The 23,398-nt window shown below is 38.5% G+C and overlaps 3 protein-coding genes across 6 annotated transcripts; all 3 read right to left on the reverse strand.

Moving 5' to 3' along the window:
* Positions 1-5,883: 5,883 nt before the first annotated feature.
* LOC107477943 (uncharacterized) lies at positions 5,884-8,529 on the reverse strand. Its single transcript, XM_016098038.1, has 3 exons — positions 7,959-8,529; positions 6,681-7,773; positions 5,884-6,277 (listed from the first exon to the last, which is right to left on the reverse strand). Exons 1-3 carry the CDS (start codon positions 8,527-8,529, stop codon positions 5,884-5,886), a joined length of 2,058 nt encoding a protein of 685 aa, XP_015953524.1.
* A 630-nt stretch (positions 8,530-9,159) lies between these two features.
* LOC107477942 (uncharacterized) lies at positions 9,160-10,458 on the reverse strand. The gene has a single exon (XM_016098037.1). It carries the CDS (start codon positions 10,456-10,458, stop codon positions 9,160-9,162), a length of 1,299 nt encoding a protein of 432 aa, XP_015953523.1.
* A 2,293-nt stretch (positions 10,459-12,751) lies between these two features.
* On the reverse strand, positions 12,752-16,913 carry LOC107477891 (equilibrative nucleotide transporter 3). Of its 4 annotated transcripts, none has more exons than XM_016097977.3 (10): positions 16,831-16,913; positions 16,238-16,302; positions 15,860-15,964; positions 15,619-15,774; positions 15,388-15,531; positions 14,364-14,469; positions 14,096-14,262; positions 13,372-13,532; positions 12,979-13,237; positions 12,752-12,901 (listed from the first exon to the last, which is right to left on the reverse strand). In XM_016097977.3, exons 2-10 carry the CDS (start codon positions 16,268-16,270, stop codon positions 12,794-12,796), a joined length of 1,239 nt encoding a protein of 412 aa, XP_015953463.1. In that variant the 5' UTR covers positions 16,271-16,302; positions 16,831-16,913; the 3' UTR covers positions 12,752-12,793. The 4 variants fall into 4 exon arrangements, with proteins under 4 accessions (XP_015953463.1, XP_020993467.1, XP_020993468.1 ...); XM_021137808.2 differs by lacking the exon at positions 16,831-16,913 and adding an exon at positions 16,702-16,782; XM_021137809.2 differs by lacking the exon at positions 16,831-16,913 and adding an exon at positions 16,589-16,714.
* Between the last annotated feature and the right edge of the window lie 6,485 nt (positions 16,914-23,398).

Raw genomic sequence — 23,398 nt, forward strand, 5'->3', positions numbered from 1 at the left:
CTGTCGCCTATACCTATCAGTTGCATGCCACTCAATGCATTCAAAACTGACCAACGGCACCGTGGCGCTCCAACATACCGAGTGCATGTAGATGTCTAGGGGAATTATGTCCGGATCCACGCGATCGACAGTATAAGCAACCCATACAAACTGGAAAAGATAAAGTAAACTCATGATTACAATCCACTTCACAATCACAATATAAAGAAGTATAACAACAACAATAAAATTAACACTATGGCTAAACCCGAAAATAATTATTCTTGAATGACAACACACCTGGCCTTCCTGAAGATCATTCAATGCCTTCCTAAAGTGAGCAAGCGTAAGATATCTATAGCGACGGTCTCCATGCTCCCAGTTATGCCACCTAATATGACTTATTTCATTAACACAATTGGATTCAAAATACTAAGATACGGGTTCACTGTAAGATAATATTACCTGTTTGCAAGCGGAAAACTACGAGATTCCCTAGGAAGCAACGCTAGATATGACAGGCGGATCCAAGCCCAACCAAGCAGAAGTGTTAGCAGACCATTGATCTCCTTACAGTCATAACGAGATGCCCTACATAACACCCTGTATAGGTGTGTTAGGCATGCCGATCCCCAACTGTACTGTCCAGTACTCCCAAAATCACGAAGTAGTGGTAGATACTTCTAATGCACACCTGTGCCAGAGTTGTCCCCAAATAAGATCGTTCCAATCAACAACATAATATGGCACTTCACGTACCTCTGTATACTGATATAATCAGTCAATTGTAAGTTTTCTTTTAGATTCCAAAGTCATGTCAGTTTTATGTAGCTTCCTCTACATGCCGACTTACTGGGTGCCACTCCAAACTGGTGTAAACACTTCGCCTCCAAGACTTCAAAACTACTCATTGTCATTCCTGTGACTGGAAGATCTTCCGTCGGAAGACCAAGAATTATTGCCATATCTTCAAGCGTCACAGCACATTCACCGATTGAAAGGTGAAAGGTATGTGTATCTGGGTGCCACCTTTCGATTAGAGCATTCACCAGTGCTTTTTGATATTGGATTACCCCAATCTGAGATGCATGATAAAAACCAGTTTATTGTAAGTGCCCCTCCACCCTTTCATTGTATCGATCTGGAGGGATTGAGTGATCACATGTCAACATCCTTAAACTTTACAAAAACATAACAAATTATTATTAGTCAACTCATTAATCTGTTTCCTAATTACAACATATAGTAGTAACCATGTAGTAACCCACCAATTTATTAAGTCTTATTAGTTAAAAATCTTTTACAGTAACTCAACAACATATTGATTGAAACCACACAACTATCATAAATTATCTTACCAAAACCAATTAAAACAAATCATTTTACCTTCTAAATTAACTTACTAATCCTAAAAATTATTCATAACTGACTATTAACAATAACAACTAATACATAATTCCAATTCTTATTAAACTAAGAACGCTCCTATTTAATTAACAATTTGAGCTTAGTTGTCTATTAATTCACAGTAACACAAAAAATGTTATAATATCTAAAACCATAATCTCTAAAATTAATTATAAAATTCAATTAACTATTTTTACATATAATTCTAAATTTTTAAAAATATAATCATTATTCTGTTTAAATTCTTAAATTCAATTTCTAACAACAATAATAATAATTAACTTCCTAACAATAATAATTATAATTGTAAAAAACTAGAAAAATTAAAAAAATTAACATAATCAGGTCAAAATAAAAAATAATCATTTACATTCCTAACTTTAATTTCTAACAATAATAATAATAACAATTAACTTCCTAACAATAATAATTATAATTATAAAAAACTAGAAAAATTAAAAAAATATTAACATAATCAGGTCAAAAAAAAAATAGTCATTTACATTCCTAACTTTAATTTCTAACAACAATAATAACAATTAACTTCCTAACAATAATAATTATAATTATAAAAAACTAAAACAATTTTCAAAAAAAAACAAAATAGTCCAGTAAAAAAATAATATTCACTTACATTCCTAAATTCAATTCTAACAACAATAATAACAATTAACTTCCTAACTATGATAATTATAATTATAAAAAACTAAAAAAAATTCCAAAAAAAATAATATAATCAGGTTAAAATAATAACAACTACTTACACTCCATAATTTAATTCTAACAACAATAAAAATACTAACTAACTTCCTAATACTAACAATTATAATTAAAAAATACTAAAAAAATTCCAAAAGAGACTACAACATAATCACGCCTAACCCAATAACAAACATTCTAAGTTCTCACAACAGTAATAAAAATAATTAACTTCTTAATAATAATAATAAATTTTGTACAAGATGTCTCTGGTACGGTTTAAGAGGAGGATCAGGAACCCGCGGGTCGAACGGATGTCGGACGGTCCAATCGGAGCGGAGGGGAGGTACCTGCAAAGACACTCCGACGCTCAAGTCAGAATGGATCTAAGAGGTAGAAAGTGTGAGGGATGAATGAATACCTGGAGGGACTTGGGTCCTCTTATTTATAGGTGATGGGGATCGTCTTATCTTATCTTGTTTGGTTAAGATAAGGGAGGTGTTTGAATTCGAAAGTTGGTTGAGAGCTCCACAGGGCCGGTTTTGGAACTTCCGGAGAGGGGAGACGGGTTGATCCGAGGAGCCGGGTTCGGGTCTGGCCTCGGGTCCGAGATCCGTGGGCTGGATCCGTAACAGTTGCCCCCGCAGCGGGAGAGCGAGCAAGGTCGGTCTGTCGCTGGGAGGTGAGGTATTTTTATCGCGAAATGGGTCTTCAGTCTTTCTTGAGTGTTCGTTTGGTTCTTTTTGCGATGAGGTCGATGTCTCGGTTTCGTCTTGTGGAAGATTTGTCTGACTGTTTTTTGGTCTTTGACGTGACCCTTCCGTGCTTGCTGCGCCCGTTGCGTTCTTCGAGGCGTGATTTATTAATTGTTTTTTCCAAGGGGGCATTTATTGCGAGAGGGTATTTTCCCCTTTTTTACCCTCGCGTTTGTTTTGCTTTCGAGGGGTGTTTGCGTTATTTCACTTTTTCAAAACCGTTTTGGTTTTCTTCCTTTAGTTCCCTCGTTCGCTTCATTTCTCTATTGCTCTCTTCTTCCGAAAGAACAGCTTCTGCTTTCCTTTCGCATTCTGTGGTTCTGGTTGGTCTTCTGCTGCAGCATTTCCTTTTTGGATTTATTTCCTTCGCATTATCAGGTTGGTGTTCTTCTGTTTCCTTTTGTTTCCTCTGTTTTTCCTTTCTCTGCATTTTGCTTTGCCTTTGCTTTGCGTGGATTTAGGGTTACTTTATGGCATACGATGGTGTTATATAATGGTAGATGGTTTAGTTGGGGTAGTGGATTCTGTAAGGGGGGCGAGTGCCACCGTACTACTGGTGGTGTACGGTGGTGTCTATTTTTTGGCTTCATCCGCCGTTTTCTGCCGCGATGTTTGGCTGACGGTGGTACTCATCACTATTTTAGGTATGGCTCGTCGACGGACTGAGGGTGTGAGGGCTCCGGTGGCCCCGGCGGGGGGTGTCCCTGGTCTTTTTTCTTGGGTCACTAGTGATGTTTGGGGGACGCCATCGCAGATGACGGAGGCAGACCTCCAACGGCTCCGAGATGAAGGAGCTGTTTGTGGGGGTGGCGATGCTGAACGCCATTATGAGCTTTCCCTTCCTGGGGTTGATGAGAGGGTTTGTTATACCAACCTCGCTTCCCCGTTTGTGCCGGATTGGATGTGGGTGTATGAGGCGATGTTCACCCGGCTTGGTGTTCGGCTCCCTTTTTCTCCGTTCGTCCAGCAGTTATTGAACCGGTGTTCCGTGGCGCTGTCCCAGCTACATCCAAACAGTTGGGCAGCGATACGGTCTTTTGAACTTGTTTGCGATTTTTTAGAGCTTCCTGCTTCAGTAAACGTTTTCCTTTTCCTCTTCTTGTGTACTCTTCCGACTAAGGAAGGAAAGCACAAGAAGGGGTATGTGTCTTTTAGAGCTCAGCCTCATCGTCGGGTCTTCGGGTTATATGAAGACTCTTTTCATGGTTTTAAAAGCAGATACTTTAAGGTTTGTCCCGTAAGGGGGCATCATCCCTTTTGGTTGACGTTAGAGGGTGAGCGGCGGTTCCCCACTTATTGGAATTTCAAGGCGGGGCCGTCCGTTTTTACAAAGGTTTCTCAGGAGTTCCTGTCTTCGGAGGAGTGAGATGTCGCTCTTGTCTTATGGAAATTATTTGGGGAGCGTCCTTTTAATCCTCGGGACGTGATGGGTGATCCTGTTGCTTGTCGTTCGTATGTTGGTGTGTATCTGTCCTTTACCTTGCTTTTTGTATTTGTCTCCCGTTTTTGTAACTTGGGTTTTTTATTTGTTATCTTTCAGTTGAGATGGCCGGTGGTTTGACTTCCATAGCGCGGCTAAAGGCAGCGATGGCCCAGGAAGAGGGGTCGTCGTCTCCGGCTACTCCTGTTTCGAATCCGGTCGTGGGGTCCCAGGCTGTTTCTCAGGAGGTAGTTTCTTCGGGGGGCCGGGCCGTTGCGCGGGCTTTTCCTGGTCCTGCAACTTCGCCTGAAGTTGTTGTGGTGACGGCTGGTGAGGCCTCTCGGAAGAGGAAGAGGCCTGAGGAGCCCGGTAGTGAGACTTTCGAGGAGGAGGAGGGTTTGGCACCCAGCGTGATGGACCGACGCTTCGATGCACCGGGTTTTATTGATCAGCACTTGATGCCTGGTACAGAGCCGTTCTTTGATGGCTGTGATATATCATTTCAGGCTAAGTCGGTGTACCGTGCGCTTCTGCGATCTGCTGTCGTTGTCCGGAAAGCCAAGCCCGTAATGGCTCAGGTCGGTTTGTTGGATAAGAAGCTCCGTCTTTCTCAGGCTGAGGTGGCTAAGCTAAAGGAGGAGCTTGAGGCCGCCGGGGTTGCGAAGGAGAAGGCAGTGAAGTCTTCTGAAGAAGCCGGGGCAGAGATTCTCCGACTTTCCGAGGTTGAGACTTCACTTCTTTCCCAGTTGGCGGAGGAGCGTAAGCGGGCTTCTAATGCGGGTTCCCGGGCAGCTGTGCTTCTTAGTGAGGTGGAGACCTTGAAGGCTGAGGTTGCTGCCTTGAAGAAGGAGAAGTCGGAGCTGCTGGCCGATGCGAAGGGTGCAATTATGGCTACCGAGGAGACGATGAGGGCTCAGGCTTTGGTGCTGGCTCCGGGTGCGGACGTGTCCGTGATGGGGGCCTTCAGGACTGTTCGTGGCGGCCGGATCGTCGACCTTGAGTAGCTTTATTTACCTTTTTTGGATTTTTTCTTTAAACTGTTTTTTGAGTATTTTTTGGATGGCCGAGGGCCGTGTACTTGATATTTTGGAACATCTTGCTTTTGTTTAGTGGTGTTTGTTGGCCGTCCAGGCCTTTTTGTATGTTCTGTGTGTTCCGTTTTTGAGCTATTTCGTTTGTACGCTGTTTGTTTCCTCGGACCGTCGTTTGGTCGGGTTTTTTGGATATCCGCGTGCATGGGCCTAGGGGGTGATCAGTCCCCCAGTTGTGGCCGTGTTTTTGTTCTGTATTTGGGACGTTTAGGAGAATCAAAATAGCTGATTTAATGGAATAAGAGTACCCGATTTTGAAACTTAGAGATGAGAAAATTTAAAAAATTCTAGGAATTGTAAACATAAATAAAGGAAAGATATAGACGGAAATAAAGGGGGGCGACCTGTTTAGGTCGGTCTAGGTGTAGTATCGTCGTAGTTTGGCGGCGTTCCATGTCCTCGGGATTTCGTTGCCGTTGAGCCGTTCGAGTTTGTATGCTCCTTTTCCGATTACGGCCTTGATTCTGTATGGTCCTTCCCAGTTGGGGGTGAGTTTTCCTTCTCCTGGAGTCGGGGGACCGATATCGTTTCGTCATAGGATGAGGTCATCGGCCGCGAATTCTCGTCGGATAACGCTGTAATTGTATCTTAGGCTGATTCTTTGTTTGAGCGCTAACTCTTTGATGTGAGCTATGCTTCTTTCTTCGTCAATGAGGTCTCGTTCTGCTTCTTCGTCGTTACCCCCGACCGTTTTCCTGGGGCTGGGGTCCCCAATTTCTACTGGGATGACTGCTTCTACGCCGTATGTTAATCGGAAAGGCGTTTCCCCCGTGGTCGTTTGGGGTGTTGTTCGATACGACCATAGAACCGACCCTAATTCGTCTGCCCATATTCCTTTGGCTTCGTCGAGTCGTTTCTTGAGTCCTTTAACGATTATTTTGTTTGCGGATTCCACCTGTCCGTTTGTTTGGGGGTGTTCTACTGAGCTGAAGCGATGGGATATGTGTAATCCTTCTAAGAACTCTCTGAATTTTTTGTCGGAAAACTGGGTTCCGTTGTCCGAGATGACGACCTCGGGGATTCCGAATCGGGTGATGATCTGTCGCCAAAAGAATTTTCGACATTGGGTCGCCGTTATGGAGGCCAGAGGTTCGGCCTCGATCCATTTGGTGTAGTAATCTATGGCGACAATGAGATATCTGAGTTGGCCGGGAGCTGTAGGGAAGGGCCCGACGAGGTCGATCCCCCAAGTGCCGAACGGCCGTTCTGCCGATATGGTGCTGAGTTGGTGTGGGGCGGCTTGGTGGATATTGGCGTGTCTTTGGCATTTGTCACAGCTTTTTACTAGTTGTATGGAGTCTCGAATGATTGTGGGCCAGAAGTAGCCACCTGATGATTTCTTGGGCTAATGTTTTTCCTCCGACATGGTGACCGCAGCAGCCTTCATGGATTTCTCGGAGTATGTACTCCGTGTCCCCGGGTTCGATACATTTGAGTAGGGGTTGCGAGAATCCACGTTTGTATAGTTGTCCTGCTACGATGGTATAGTTGGCGGCTTCCCTTTTTATTCGATTTCCCTCTTTCGGGTCTAGCGGTAGGGTTCCGTCGAGGAGGTATTGTAAGATAGGGTACGTCCAAGACTCTCGATTTGAAGATGTTAGGTGAGTGTTGATTGTTGTTGACACAGAAGGCGATCTGACGACCTCCTGAATTAGCGACTTGTTACCGTGTCCCGGTTTGGTACTGGCTAGCTTGGAAAGTAGGTCTGCCCTGGCGTTTCGTTCCCTGGGGACATGCTGTATGGTAATGCTTTCGAACCCTTCTTTCAGTTTGTTTACCTTGGTGAGGTATTGTTGGAGCAGGGGATCTCGTGCCTGGTAGCTTCCGTTGATTTGGGAGCTGACTACCTGGGAATCGGTATTTACCTCTAGGGCCTTTGTACCGACTTCCCGGGCTAGGGTTAGTCCTGCTAAGAGGGCCTCGTATTCTGCTTGGTTATTTGATACTGGAAATTCGTATCGTACTGACTGTTCAATTGTGATCCCGTTTTGGCTTTCGAGTATGATTCCGGCTCCTCCGTGAGTGGAGTTTGACGAGCCGTCGACGTGTAGTTTCCATGGTTCAGGGGCGAGTTTTCCCGGAGTCATTTCGGCGACAAAATCGGTCAAGGCTTGTGCTTTGATAGCGTTCCGGGGTTCGAACTTGATTTGGAATTGGGATAACTTGATGGACCATGCTAACATTCTTCCTGCTAGGTCGGGTTTCTGTAATACTTGTTTGACCGCCTGGTCGGTTCGGACCGTCACGGGGTGAGCTTGGAAGTATTGCCGCAGGCACCGGGAGGTCGTAAGGAGTGCGAAAGCTAGCTTTTCTAAGCGTGAATAGCGAGCTTCTGCATCCTGTAAGACTTTGCTTATGAAGTATACGGGCTTTTGCTCTTTGTTCTCGTTTTCCTGGATGAGAGCTGCTGCGAGTGCCTCCTCTGTTATGGAGAGGTACAGGTAAAGCGTTTCCCCTATTTGGGGTTTGGCGAGGATTGGTGGTTCCGCTAGAACCCTCTTGAAGTGTTGGAATGCTTCTTCACACTCCTCTCCCATTTAAAAGAGGCTCCTTTTTTCATTAGTTTGAAGAAAGGGATTGCTTTTTGAGTCGATGCCCCGAGAAAACGTGATAACGCGGTCAGTCGGCCGGTAAGCCTTTGGATGTCTTTAAGGTTTTTGGGGCTTGTCATCTCGAGGACGGCACGACATTTCTCCGAGTTTGCTTCGACTCCGCGTTGCGTTATCATGAAGCCGAGGAACTTTCCTGCTTCCATTCCGAAGGTGCATTTTGCCGGGTTGAGCCGCATTTGGTGCTTTCGTAGGGTGTTCATTATGACCTTGAGGTCATTGGTTAGTTCCTCACCGGATTCAGTCTTGGCGAGCATATCGTCTATGTAGACTTCTAATTTGTTTCCGAACAGGTCTCGAAATATTTTGTTAACAAGTCTTTGATAGGTGGCTTCGGCGTTTTTTAAACCGAAGGGCATCACTGTGTAGCAGTAAGTTCCGTCCGGGGTGATGAACGCTGTTTTTTCTTCGTCTGGTCGGTGCATCGGGATCTGGTTGTAGCCGGAATACGCATCCATGAAGCTGAGGTATCGGTGGCCGGATGCAGCATCTACTAATCCGTCGATGTTTGGTAGGGGAAAGGCGTCCTTTGGGCAGGCTTTGTTGAGGTCCGTGTAGTCGACGCACATTCGTCATTTCCCGTTAGATTTCCTTACTAGTACGACGTTGGCTAGCCAGGTTGTGTAGGGGAGTTCCCGGATGAAGTTGGCTTCGAGTAGGACTTTGACTTGATTTTTGACTTCGGCGGCTTGGTCTGGTGACATTTTTCGTCTCCTTTGTGCCACTGGCTTAGCTTGGGGGTCCACGGCTAGGTGGTGGGACATTAGGTCGGGGTTTATCCCCGGCATATCGGCTAGTGTAAATGCGAACAGTCTCTATTCTGTTTCAGGAGTTGGGAGAGTTCTTCTTTAAGATCGTACGGGAGGTTTCTGTTAATGAATATGTATTCCTCTTTGGTTGGCCCTATTTGTAGCTTTTCCATGTCTCCTTCTTGTTCTGGCCTAGGTTGGCCGTCTTGTCGTGCATCTAGGTCGGCTAGGAATATTCCGGCCGCATCCCGAGATTTTTTCCTTAGGGCGAGGCTGGTGTTGTCGCATTCGGCTGCGACCTCTCGGTCTCCGTGAATGGTACCGACGGAGCCGTCGTCGGTTCTGAACTTCATCAGGAGGTATTTGGTGAAGATGACTGCAGAGAAGTCATTGATTGTTTTTCTTCCGAGAATCACGTTATATGCTGTGGAGTCTTTTAGGACTACGAATTCAGATAGGATTGTTTTTTTTCTTATTGCTCGTTCCTATGGTGATGGGGAGGGTAATTGAGCCATCTGGTTTGAGAAAGTTGTCGCCGAGTCCCGTGACGCCGTGGCGGTGTGTTTGGAGGTTGTCCTTACGGAGTCCGAGTTTGTCGAAGGCTCCTCGGAAAAGGATGTTGGAGTCTGCGCCGGTGTCTACCAGTATTCTTCGTACCAGTCCTGTTCCGATTCTGGCTGAGATGACGAAAGGGGCATCTTCGGCCGAGGTGCCGTGTTGGCAGTCCTCTGGTAAGAATGTTATCGTATTGTCGGTCGCGGTGATTGGGGCTTGGTTTCTGACGGCCATTACCTTGAGATCTTTTTTCATTGTGAGTTTTGACTTGCTCGGTACGTCCTTGCCCGTGATGATGTTCACTATGATGGTCGGGTCTTCCTCTGGGCTCTCCCTAGGGTGTAGCTTTTGAGTTCTCGGGTTACGCCCTTCTCTTTCCGGCGATTTGTCTCTTTCCGGGCGTCTCGGTTCTCTGATGATTTTGGCGAATTCCGGAAGTTTGCCGTCTCGTATGGCTTGTTCGAGAGCGTCTTTAAGGTCGAAACAATCCTGTGTTTTGTGGCCGTAACCTCGGTGGTAGTCACAGTAGAGGGTTTTGTTGCCTCCTGTCCTTTCTTTGAGTTGTCGGGCTCTGGGGATGATGCCTCGATCTGCTATTTGATGGTATATCTCCGAAATTGGTGCTGTTAGGGGCGTGTAATTAGAGAATTTGCCTATTCTCGGTGGTCGGTTGGCTGGTCTGGGGTGGTCCCGTTGATTTTCTTTGGGTGTTGGGTTATGACGGGGAGCCGAATTACCGTGTTGGGCGGTGGCGTGCTGCCGCTTGTTGGCAGCGACGATCTGGCTGACTTGTTCGTCGTTAATGTAGTCCTTGGCGATGTTCTGGATTTCGTGCATGGTCCATACTGGTTTAGTAGTGAGGTGCTTGCGGAAATCTTCGTTCATGAGCCCGTTGGTTAGGCAAAGGCTTGCAACGGAGTCCGTGAGTCCGTCGACCGTTAGGCATTCATCGTTGAAGCGGTCGAGGTATTTCCTTGTGGACTCTTCTTGCCTTTGTGTGACCCCTAACAAGCTGATGGGGTGTTTGGCTTTGGCGATTCTGGTCATGAATTGGGCCATGAATTTTCGTGTTATGTCATGGAAGCTGGCTATGGATCCGTTCGGGAGTCCGTTGAACCATTTGATCGCCGGTCCGGCAAGGGTTACCGGGAAGGCTCTGCATCGGACTGCGTCGGCCTCTCCTTCTAAGTCCATTCTGGCTTCGAAGGCTATTAGATGTTCCTAAGGGTCCTTGGTTCCATCATATTTCATGTCGGTGGGTTTGTCGAAACCTTTGGGAAGTTTCGCTCTTAAGACTCTTTCTATGAAGGGTGTAGCTCCTATTATGGTGTGGTTGTTTCTCGTGCGTTTGGTGTTTCGGTATCTCCGGTCCTCGTCCGAATCGTGTTGACGACTTAGATCATGGGAAGCGCTGCGGTGGTGTTTCTTGTTGTATCGCCGTTCTGGCGACTTCTCGTGTCGGTGGTGGCGTGAGATGCTGCGACCATCTGTCCTATCGTGTTGTCGGGTTGGCGACCTGCCGCGATGGGACTTTGACCTGGAAGTTGCCTGGCTTCCGTGTTCGTTGTCGTGTTTTTCTCTTTTGGTCAGTTTGCCTTCAAGTTCCTGGACCCGGAGGCAGAGGTCCTGGATGATCTGTGCCGCTTTGTCCCTGGCTTTCTCGGGATGTCACGGGTCCGTGATGACGTGTTCGTTTGTTTGGTGGACAGTACTTGCTACTCTTGCTTGGTTTGTGACTTCTTGGTATTCTGAGGCCGGACGATGCGGTAAGGAGTCATCCTGGCTCGATGGGTTCTCCTCCAGGATGCCCTCCATCCGGTTCGACTGTCGCAGGTCCCCACAGACGGCGCCAATGTACAAGATGTCTCTGGTACGGTTTAGGAGGAGGATCGAGAACCCGCGGGTTGAGCGGATGTCGGACGGTCCAGTCGAAGCGGAGGGGAGGTACCTGCAAAGACACTCCGACGCTCAAGTCAGAATGGATCTAAGAGGTAGAAAGTGTGAGGGATGAATGAATACCTGGGGGACTTGGGTCCTCTTATTTATAGGTGATGGAGATCGTCTTATCTTATCTTGTTTGGTTAAGATAAGGGAGGTGTTTGAATTCGAAAGTTGGTTGAGAGCTCCACAGGACCGGTTTTGGGCCTTCCGGAGAGGGGAGACGGGTTGATCCGAGGAGCCGGGTTCGGGTCTGGCCTCGGGTCCGAGATCCGTGGGCTGAATCCGTAACAATTTTAATTATAAAATATTAAAAAAATAAAAAAAAACTTACATATTTTGAGTGATTGAGATAATATATGATATAAAATTCAGAACGATAACATCTTTATATTTTTTTTTCTTGGACATTTTAAAGTTAGTTCCACCATGCAAAGCAAGATCGAGAAGGAGTAAGAAAGAAAAAAAAAGAAATGGCTCTTCCTTAGAGGAATGGAGTGAAAGTGAAAACAAATGCTGAAATATGAGTTAACATTGGAAAAAAGTACATCGTTAGGGGAGTTACCTGCAGACTACACGTGGATGTGGAGGCACTAATCACACGGTCCATTTCCCATACACAACTCCGACCGTCCAAAAAGACACACCAAACATACTGGATCCGGTTTCTTCCTCTCCTAACACCACACACAGGTAAAACTCCTCCTCCTTCATAACCGGGTCCAACTCAACTTTACCCTCCGTATAGAAATTAAAAAGCGCTAGATGTCACTCTGCAAGTCTCTCCACAAAATGTTTTATAGTTCTCTTTCTACGTGATGACATTGACCTAATAACTATAACGAAAGTTCTGAAATTATTAAACTGTTAAAATTAAAAGTTTAATAATTTAAAAATTTAACTAAAATTAAATTAGATATGATAAAATAATATATTTATTATATAAAATATATAATTTTTTTATAATTTATTATTTTAAATTAGTTAATTATAAAAAATATATTTTTTTAATTTTTGATTGATTTATTGTCAAACAATTTTTATTTTAAATTGAACTAATTTAATGATCACTTTTTGATTAATTAAATAATCCGATTCTCTAAACCTGTTAATAACTTGGCACCATTAAAAGTAATTAATACCATTAATTAATAACTTGGCACCATTAAAAACAAAAAGATGAAATAATTTTTCTGAAGTAACAACAATACCATTGAAAAGAAAGCAACACCAAATTTGATGATGACGCAATTAAAAATTACTACATAATTATGTAGAAATATTTACTCTCACTCTAACTCTGTAAAATAATAAATAAAAAAACCAATCAATGCTAAAAATATATAAAAAATGAGTCTTATTTAATAAATTAATAATGGCTTGACAATTTTTCTAGACGTAATAACAATAGAGAATGCTAGGTAAATAATGACTATTTTGAACAATATAAACAACCACTAATCAAATAAAAATACACTACACCCTAATTTAATGTTACTACTTAAATTTATTCTTTTAACCCTATTAATTCACATTATTTATACATTATTCAAAAATGTTGTTAGTTACTATATTTTTTCTAGTGAAAATCTCACCACCCTTTACCTATTAACCACAACCAATCAAGTGTTACCCCAACAAAAATGCCTGCAAGAAGAAACGACACCAATATGTTTCCCAAGGCATTTTGCTCTGGTCCCTACAAAATTAAAATAAACAATCAATATTAATAAAAATGATCCGAATTATGGTATGTCAAATTTGTTTCGAACCTACCTTGTAACCTTTGGGTGCACTAGTAAGAACACAGACAGTGAGATAACCATTTGATAATCCCAAGAAAGATGTCAACAACATCATCCAACCTTGGTCACCATACTTTGCAGTGAAATAAAATGCCGGTATAAGTAAGATACGACAAACTATTGTTGTTGTGAGCAACTTTCGAGACTCCATTTTAATGCATTTCACTAGGGGAATGTATCTTCCGATTAAGTCAAACCCATTGTACATGGCAATCAAAACAAGAGCATACCTGAAACAATAATAGCATTGGATCGGAGAATATGTTAGATAATATCTGTATTTATAACATAAGATACATTAGAGAATAGAGATTTAAGCCTCATTTGATGAATGATATTATTGTGTTTATCTTCATGTACATACCAATCGCCCAAACTATGTTTTCCAGTGTCTTCTGACAAGAATCCAGGGAAGATAGACAGTGTTAGAGAATATATGAGGAACAAATCAATTGCATAATCAGTGTTCTCCATTAACAATTGCTTCTTTCCTTTGCGCTCTTGTTTCTTTACATCTTCATTGTCCTAAAAGAGAAAAAAAAAATTCTTATCTCATAAACCGAATCATGAAAAGTTTAATAACTTCTATGAATACAAAGGGAAGAAAAAAAAGAATGGAGTCCTATCCTCTGGGATACATCTATGTATGTGAAAGTAATTCATGGTAATGTAATGGAGCTAAGCTCTAAGATCCTTCAAATTTTATTGCATGTACTAAAATAGTCTTTGAGATCTCAATTATATAATTAAATTTCTGAAATTGACAAAAGTACATTATATAATTCCAAAAGACATGATGAGTCACTTGATAAAAAATTATTAGGGATTAGCATAGTGCACTTTTGTCAATTTTAAGGACATACTTAGTACAATTGAAATCTTGAGGACTATTTTAATGTCCAAATAATTTTATAACCTAATTTGTAAGTCAATTGAAATGCATAATGATTTTAAATTGCAGTATGCAACGGTAACTAGAATGGAGCCACAACATTGCTGATGTAGCGCTCATTGCACTAATTGCGGTAAAAACTGCAATTTAAAACCATGTTGGAATTGAAAACAAAAGAAAAGAAAAAGTGGAGTACAGATGAGGTCTGAATGCCAGCGGCTGCAAGATCAGCTGAAACAGTTTTTGCTCCTTCTGATGCTGCTTTTGATCGGTAATATTTCACAATTGGTACTTTGGGAAACACAAATGCATAGAGAAGGACACAAAGAAGCTCAAAGAATGTTGTTATGGCAAAGAACAGAACTGCACACAAAGGATCAATAAAAAAGAAAGAAAGCATGATCAGTGATTAGTAGTTTAACTAATTTTTTATGTTCCAGAGAAATTTGTTAGTTGGAACTTACGTGCTCCTTTGCGAAGACCATCTTTGGAGTTCTCAAATGCAGCTTTTGTAACTAACCTCAAAGCAGAAGTTAATACACCCGATGCTGCTCCACCAGCAAGAAAAGACTACAACAAAATTACACCACATAAAAAAGTATGCAGGAGTTAATGGAACTATTCAACACATTCAGAGATACAAATTTGTTTAGAGAAGGAAATTTATATAAAAACAACTTCTTTTTCTGGCTTTTATCCAAAAACAAAAGTATTGGAACAAAAATTTATCTTCTATGTTATATCTTTGTTTAACATCTCTTTATTTAGTGTTAGTTTAGATTGGTTTTTTTAAGTGAAAATTTAAAATCTATTTGAATTCGTATTTTAAAAGAAAAAAGTATTTTTATCAGAAAAAAAGTAAATTATTTTTTTTATTCAAATATGAAATAATTTTTGTCTGTTAAAAAATTATTTAAAAAAATAAAAAACATAAATACTTTTTTTAAAAGCCAATTCTAACCGATCTTTATTATCGTAAAAGTTAAAAACACTTATCAATAGAATACGAAAATATTACAAAAAAAGTAATTCACATATAACAAACAATAATAATATCATGTTTAAAATGAAACTATCTATACGTATCTCTTTTAATTATCTCATGTATAATTTTTTAGGTTTTTCTTTATCTTTTGTATTCTACCTTCCATCTAATCTACCATTTCAATTGAATATTCTATCAATCTTCTTTTCACATTTTCAAATTATTTAAGATGAGTTGTTACTATCATTTCAATAATAGATGCTACTCTATTTTTTTCCTCTTATATTTTTGTTTCTTATTTTGTCCATAAATGTGTGATCACCAATCTATCTGATCATCCTCATATTTGTCTCATTTAACCTGTATTCTTACTCACATTTTCCGTCTAACACTCTGTTAACCAGTCTAATCGCAGTCCAAGAAAATCATATAAAATTATTAATAAAAGAAAGTAACATTGTGAGGAAGGTTATACAGAGCAATTTTGCAATGGTGATGCTGACCTGAAGCAATTCAGGATGCATATATGAAAGGTCTCCCACCATTCCACCTTGGACATGAGCATCTGCTATTCCAAATGCACCACCTACTGCACATATACCAATGAAAGTTCCAATTCCTCCTCTACCAGATGTTGCTAAATCTATCTAGAAAAGACATAAGCAAAAATCATGTTCTGACTTCTGATGAATTAGAGAGTAAGGAAAGTTCACAGACTAATGATCAAGACTTACAACTAACACCAAAAGAGTGGCTACGAAGAAAAGAATGTATCCAAATAGGTTCCGAAATCTTGTGTTTATTCTTTCTTCGTTGTAGGCAAGTGTTGCAATCGTTCCAACTGCAAATGGCTGGTATACAAGAGTAAGAACTCTTGAGGGGTGGTATCTCTGCACAAGAAAGGAAAAAATGAGATCAAAATTACTTTGGATTGAACAACACAACAATTGAATAATCAGAATACTGATAAATTACCGGAAACAAGATAGAGTAGTAATCTGTTATTGTGAGCATACTGTTCCATGCGAAAAGACATCCATTTCCAAGAAGCCAACACACTGCTATTGCTGTATGCTTTCCCTGTTGATCATGCCAATAATGAACAATGCATGTTTAATTTCTTTGGTACCAAATAATAGATTCTTTATTAACTTGACACTGAATCGAAAGGGAGACTTGGAGCAACGGTTGAGTTGTTTCCATGTGACTTCAAGATCACGCGTTTAAACCGTAAAAACAGTCACTAATGTAGTTATTAGGTTAGACTGTATCAATTTCCTTTGCCCAAACACTAAAACGACTCACTCACACCTTAATTTCCAAAGAAAATATGAGAATAAAAAAAAATTAAACCTGAAGTCTCGTTGGAGGATCTGCGGTAACCATGGCTGCCTCGGATACTTCCTTTTGACCTAGCTCTGAATGAAACAAGTAATTGAAATCTCAATCAAGATAAAAATATGGAGCAGCAACTACAAGCAGGGGAAGAATTGAAGAAACAAACAAGGATAACCGTTAATAATAACATTAGAAATAAATGAATGAATAATAGTCCAAATATTCGTTATAGTAGCGTAAGACAAACGATGATTAGTTATGATCACGAACACAGCAATATCAATATTCTGCCACATCCATAACACTTCACTTTTAGAATTTTTGAGATGGTTTTATTGTAAGTTATAACCACACATGCATAGTTACCTTCTTTAAAATCTTAGATAACACATAACAATACGCTTTAGATAAACTGTTAGAATTCACTGCCATAGTGACAAAATTTGCAGTATAAAATCAAAAATTGATTAAAGGCATACAACGATATTGCTGGCACAATGCGTTTTAATGGAATCCCAGTTGTTTTGTGAAATGCAAATTATAAACAAACCGTACGAAGAAGAGATCAAAAGAAAGAAAGGAAGAAATTTAAATAAAACAAACCGTACGAGTTTATTTTGTTATGATCATTCCATTTTGTATTGCATTGCATTGATTTGTTTATTCCCTTGCTGTATTAAGGACGCTAAGAATAAAAAGGCATACATGCCTATTTTTCGGCCGTTTTGCGGGCAATCATGTACAGCGCGCGCACCCACACGAATCAAAATGTAGCCCCGATCAAGAGAACATGCCACTGGCCGTTGATTCCCTCCAGTTCGATACGGGCCACGCCCCATCCTGGCCGTCCAATTCCTTGTTCACCATGATTCTCATTTTTTTTGCCCTTTTTGTTTAAGGAAACAAAGAACGGTAAGGGTACTTTTTTATTCTCTCTTATGGGCCGTGTTTCTTGGTTGTTTGGATCACGTGAAGGGTGAGCTAATGGACAAAACCAGCGATGAGATTAGGAGTGGTTTGGTTCTGACACTTTTTTGGCTTAGTTTTGGATGGGGGGTTGGGTTTGGTGTCTAGCTAGATTGATCACTGTAAATTTCAGGATTCAGATTCCATTGACATGTCCTCTATATCTGTACATGATGGGTGCTAGTAAATACCAGGCCTCACATTTTGCATTGTAAAAAAGTGCCTTTTTCCCAATTTTGATTTATGATCTTTTATCAATCAATAGTTGGAACTTGGAATATTCACCGTGGAATCAGGTCATTCATTTTTTACAATGATCATTGCTTCACCTATTCAATAAAAAAAAAAATTGTTTTTAGTCTAAAGTGCGATCTATAATAATAGGAATAATTTGATTAGCTATGAGGCAAAACCCCGTTGATTAATGAATAGTGTGCAAGCTTATTTTCACTTGACCAACCCGTTTATTATTTGAGCTAGCTAAATATTAGTTAATAGGGTATGGACAAATTTTGACTAAAGTAGCCAATGCACTAATTTGAAACCATAACTATGAAAGAAAAAGAATTCATAAAACTTAGTCATAGTACATGCTGTGGTGGAAAGGGAAAATGATGAAGAAATGAAAAAATGAAAATATTCTTTTATGGATAATTAGATAGCTATCACATGAAAGATATCATTTTATTTTGCTACAAGAAAAACTACGTTTAGCGGCCATTTATTTTATTTTTAGCAGCAATAAAAATAGTCACTAATACATTTACCGACAATTAAACATTAATCGTCTTATGCTTTATCGTTAAAAAATTTTAGCAGCAATTATAACATTTGCTGGTAAATACCTTTTTAATGACCGTAAAAAGTATATAGCTATTAGTAGTCATTTTTTTGGCAATTTATATGGCAACTAAAAATAATTCTAAAATTGCAATGTTATTTATTTTTAGTAGCCATTACTATTATCGCCAAAACTCTTTTTACCGGCAATTTATATGGCCACTAAAAATAATTTTAAAATTGTAATGTTATTTACTTTTAGTTGTCATTATTATTGCCGCTAAATTTTACTCGTCAGATTCAATTGAGATCCAATTATTATTATTATTATTATTATTATTATTATTATTATTAAACTAAAATTAATTATTAAAAAAAAGATATTTTATTAAACTCAAAATATTGATACACAAATTTCTCTTAAAAAAATAATAAATCATATTATAAATCTAAACAATAAAAAATACTACAAGCTTATGACTATGTTACATCAAGTTAGATTATAATAGTAGCAAGGGAGAAAAATAAAGGGATGAATATAAGTTGTATATAAGTAATAAGTTGCCACTGCATCTAAAACAGAATAAGAAACTATTATCTACAGCACAATTCAAAACAAACAAAATAAATAAATGAATAAAAAGAGAAATAAAAAAACCATCATTAACAATAACAATTAAAATTAACAAAAATTAAATCAATAAAATTAGCATATACTCATACCTGAAATCACTTAGAGTGTTAGTTATCTATGTGTAATAAAAAAAAATTGGTTAATCAAAATGAAAACAAACCATATCGAATGTTCTTTAAATTTTTGCTTCCATCTCTCTTCATAGTTCATACCCCTCCTGCAAAATATCTTTAAATTTGTAACACTATCAAACTGTAAATGAATTCAAATATCAACAAAATAAAGAGTAAGTCACTAAGTCTAATTGTGTTTAGCAGATTGGATTAGCCATATTCACACAAGTCCGTGACTAGACTTACAATTACAAACGTTTTGTTTATGCTATTAGACAGATATATAAAATGGTAAATACTCCAATAAAAATTTTATCATTATTATTATATAAAAATATTTCATTTTAATTATTGAATAATAAATTATAAGATTTAATTTTCATATATTATAAAAGTGTTATTTTTATTTAAAATATGTCCAAATAAATAAGTTATATTTTTTAAATAAAAATCATCATAAAAAAATATTTTTAACATCTTCACTAGAATAATTACCATATAAAATATCTTTATACATCTTTTATTAAGGACATTGGTATAATTTTCAAATATTTTAATTTTTAATAACGACAGTTCATTGATAAACTAAATAAAATGCATAATAGATCGTATAGGTCATCAACAACAGAAAGGGATAAGATTTTTCTTTTATTTAAAAAAGGTAATCTAATTAGGAGTGCATAAGATCCGACTAATCCTAAATTTAGCTTGGTCTTGAATTTTTGTCTTTTCTAATCAGTTTTATTTTCTCTCTCGAGTTCAAACTGTATTTCTAATACTTCTAGTCTAATCCAAATTCATATTCCATATCTAAAATTATATATATTTAGTAAAACTATTAATGAAATGCTATACTTTTCTATTATAATTAATATTTTAAATTATGTAATATTATTTTTTATAGTAATTTATTTTGATAAAAATATTATATAATATGTATAAAATTTAATTTTTATGTGTAAAATTTTATTAGTTTGTTATATAATTTAAAAAGTTATATATTTTGGGTTACCAGAATTTTTAAGAGTTATAGTATGAAGAGAAAGAAAATGCAAATTGTAACACCCTAACTATCAAAACTTATGCTTCTGGCTGTGCGATTCTGATAGCTATGGTGTTACGACGACTCTTAGAGTATTTAATACTAAAATATGAACCTATTTAAAACTTTAAAACGTATTACCGTACCAAAATACTTTTTATTTTAATAGATCACATACATCCATACATACAATACAACTTACAATACTCACAAAGAATATATATATATATATATATTTACAAGCATTACATAATTAAATTCCTATTCCTCTTATAAAAACTTGTAAAGATAAAGGCGAGGAAAAAAAGTAATTAATGCAACATAAAGCTTCGTTTAAACAGAAAAGAAATAAAATAAGCTCTCCCAATCTTCGTTGCCCAAACCTAAAAAAGAAAAGACCTGTAGGAGAGTGAGAACATCGTACTCGCTGGTTCTCACTATAGGGTTATAAAATTAATATAATAGGATACGTGAAACTAAAAGCCTTTTTTAAAGTATAGTGATTGTTACCCACCTTATGTATCTTTTCAAAAACCATAGTTCCACATTGAAAATTCGAAATCTTTTTTTTAAAGAGAAATCCATTAATTCTTCAAAAATCTAAAACCTTTTTTTAAAAGCTTTTCCTAGGCAGTATGAATGACCAAACTATTCCAAGTATAGGTTTATTAAGTGTATGCTAAACCAGCTTAGTTTTTCATACTTTACTAAACTAAAAACACAAACCATTCACGACCTTCAGCCCATCACATACTCAATCACGGCCCTAGACCCAAACATTTCAATCAACAGTCAATACACCATAATCTAACCAGTTTTCAGTCACAAACACAAGTAAGAAGGTTCATACACAATCAAGCAGTTACATCAAGTAGAGCAATTAGCAATTAGACAAAATTATTCACGTAGTCAAACCAATTACAATATGCACACCCAAACATTGTCACATAGATGCATATGATGAATGCCTGTCCTATAGCTGATGAGTCTCATCTGTCGGTTATCAAGCTAACCCGACAAGTCCGGTTTGCTAAACCTTTGGATTGTCCCCCGACGCGCATCCCATGAGTCTATGCATAGCTTTTTCTCATATATATATCAAATCGCTCAATGGGGGTACCATTCCCGAGAATTTATAAGTGCCCGATCACCCTTACGTCGTAGGATCAACAGAGTATCGAGTCTCAACCTGGAACACGTGGTGGCAAGCCACGGTACTTTATCCAGGAAAACTCATATCTCAGATAAAAGAAGTGCAAAAGTCACATATTCATTTAGTCATCATCATTTCTGCACTTCATTAACAATTCATATCAAACCAATCATCATTCAATACATAAGTCACTTTTTTCTCAAATCTCCTTACTTTGAAACCAAGATCAACACATTTCAGTTTTCACTTTAAAATCCTCAATTTCTCAAATAATTTCAAGCTCATAATCTATTCTCTTTCAAAACTTAGTCACTTTAAGTGACATTTTTCAAAAGTTTCAAAAAACTTTCGAATATCACCTCAAAAGGAAATTTTCTTTGAAAAGACCAAATCCTTCATTTTCAAATCATTCATTTGACTATTTTAAATTAGAGTTATTAATTAACAACCTTGGCAAAGACTCAAGACTCTAGGAAAGAATAACCTGCCTAAATTCTTAAACTCTTTAGAAATCCTCGGAATCATAGTTATTTAAGTTGAAATCAATTAAAGTGAAGATTTAAAATCAAAACCAAAGCATGTAAGCCAAAAGTTCCAAACCACTTTCAAAACCAAAGTTCTTTAATCCCAAAAACCAATTTTATTTCATTCTTAAATCGAAAACCTTTCCATGGATTGGAATTGTTTAATCTTGCTAAGTCAAAATTTAAAGAATACCTCAAAAGTAAAATGAATTTATTTAATCAAAGTTCAGTTTCTTTTACAATCCACTAAAACTCCTCCAAAAGTACTTCTTTAATCAAACTTCAAAACATAGTTTCTTTTATATTTAAATCAATCTTAAAACATAAACTTTCCTTAAACAGATTAAACTCGAAACACCTATTTCTTAGTAAATCAATAACCAAGTAATAAAACCTTTCAAATTCATTTCTTTTCTAAATTACATTTTTAAAATAAAATCTTAAGTTTCATGAAAATTTGGCAGCATCTCCCCGAAAACTTGGACTTTGCCACCCTTTTTAGGTGCCAACCAAACCTTTCCGTAGCCCCTTCCACGGCTCAAAACCAAATCAGTTTAAAATCAAGTTGTTTCCAAAAGTGAATCATTTTCAAATTTCAAGAACACTAATTCGAACTCAAATCAATTTCTAACATGTTAAACTCGGTTTCAAAGCTTTTACAAAATAACTTTAAAGAAGCATTTCAAGAACAATCTATTTCATAAAACCAAACAATAATCCAGCCAAACAAGCATTCATATTCACCCAAGAGAACCAACAATACATAAGACTTATACAATCACTCAAAAATATATTTCTCACATCAATATCCATCTACAATAATTCCAATTTATAAAGTATGGTTTTCTAAAAAGGCCCCTACTTCAGTTGGCCGAGTCCGCATAACTTATCGTGATAATTTCCTTTCCTTTTAAGTCATGGCAACAGTGTCAGCATTAACCCCCACGGGAACAGCAACATCCTCGACGCCTCTTATAACAACCGTGTCAAAATAAATTGCAATTATAGTGACTGAAACAATTTCAAGAAATCCAAGACAAGGACATATACAAAAATTGAATCAGAACAAGCATATAACACAATAATAATGATAAGGGTTTTAGATCGAAAACTCATTGCAACTACAAAAAAGAGAATGATGGAGCCACAAGAAGCAGAAATCAGACCAGGGAATCCGTTCTGGTGGCGATAGCATCAATCCGAGTAATTAAGGCAGGGGATGCACCAACAATAGTCAGAATAATAGAACAAAATAAAAGTGAAAAAATTTAAGAAAGGAAGAAACATTTACCAGTAAATTTGGCCTGGTTTCGACGACGGCGTACAAGAAAGTAACTCACGGCAATTGAAACCCCAGAAGACAAAGGCTTTAGCTGCAGCCTCCGACGATGCAGCAGTAACCTGGGTGCAACGACGGTGAGCCCAACAGCTTCGGTGACAACTTTTGGAAACCACAGTAGCCAGAGGTACAATGGCGCAGCCTCCAGCGGCGGTTCGACGGCGACTCCGACCGACATCAGCGACGGCGCGTGGCTTCCTCCTATTCCACCGTGTTCTGGTCCTCTCCCAACGACGGTGTGCATGGTGACGGGATAGACGTGGACTCCTTCAGATGTAATAGAACGTTGCTGTTCCTCATTACTCCATTTAGATGCAGTAGAAGCCCGCAGTCTATGCCAAAGCCATTTGTCTCATGTCGAAGTTGCCATTTGTCCTCTTACGGATGAGGTTCTTCTGCGATCATGGAAAACAAGAAAACATTTGGGAGAAGAAGACATAAAAAACACATAAAATTGTGGGTTAATAACGCAGATCAGTGTGGGATTAACATAGGGAACTTAGGAAATATGATATGTGCATGAATAATTATAGGTACTCAAACCAAAAACTACACCACAACAAAGGTAGCCATTTCTTTTCCTTTGGGAATAACAAAACAAAACTCTTTCTTTCATTTTTATAGA

This window comes from Arachis duranensis, chromosome 3 (assembly GCF_000817695.3).
Source record: "Arachis duranensis cultivar V14167 chromosome 3, aradu.V14167.gnm2.J7QH, whole genome shotgun sequence".
Classification (NCBI taxonomy): domain Eukaryota; kingdom Viridiplantae; phylum Streptophyta; class Magnoliopsida; order Fabales; family Fabaceae; genus Arachis; species Arachis duranensis.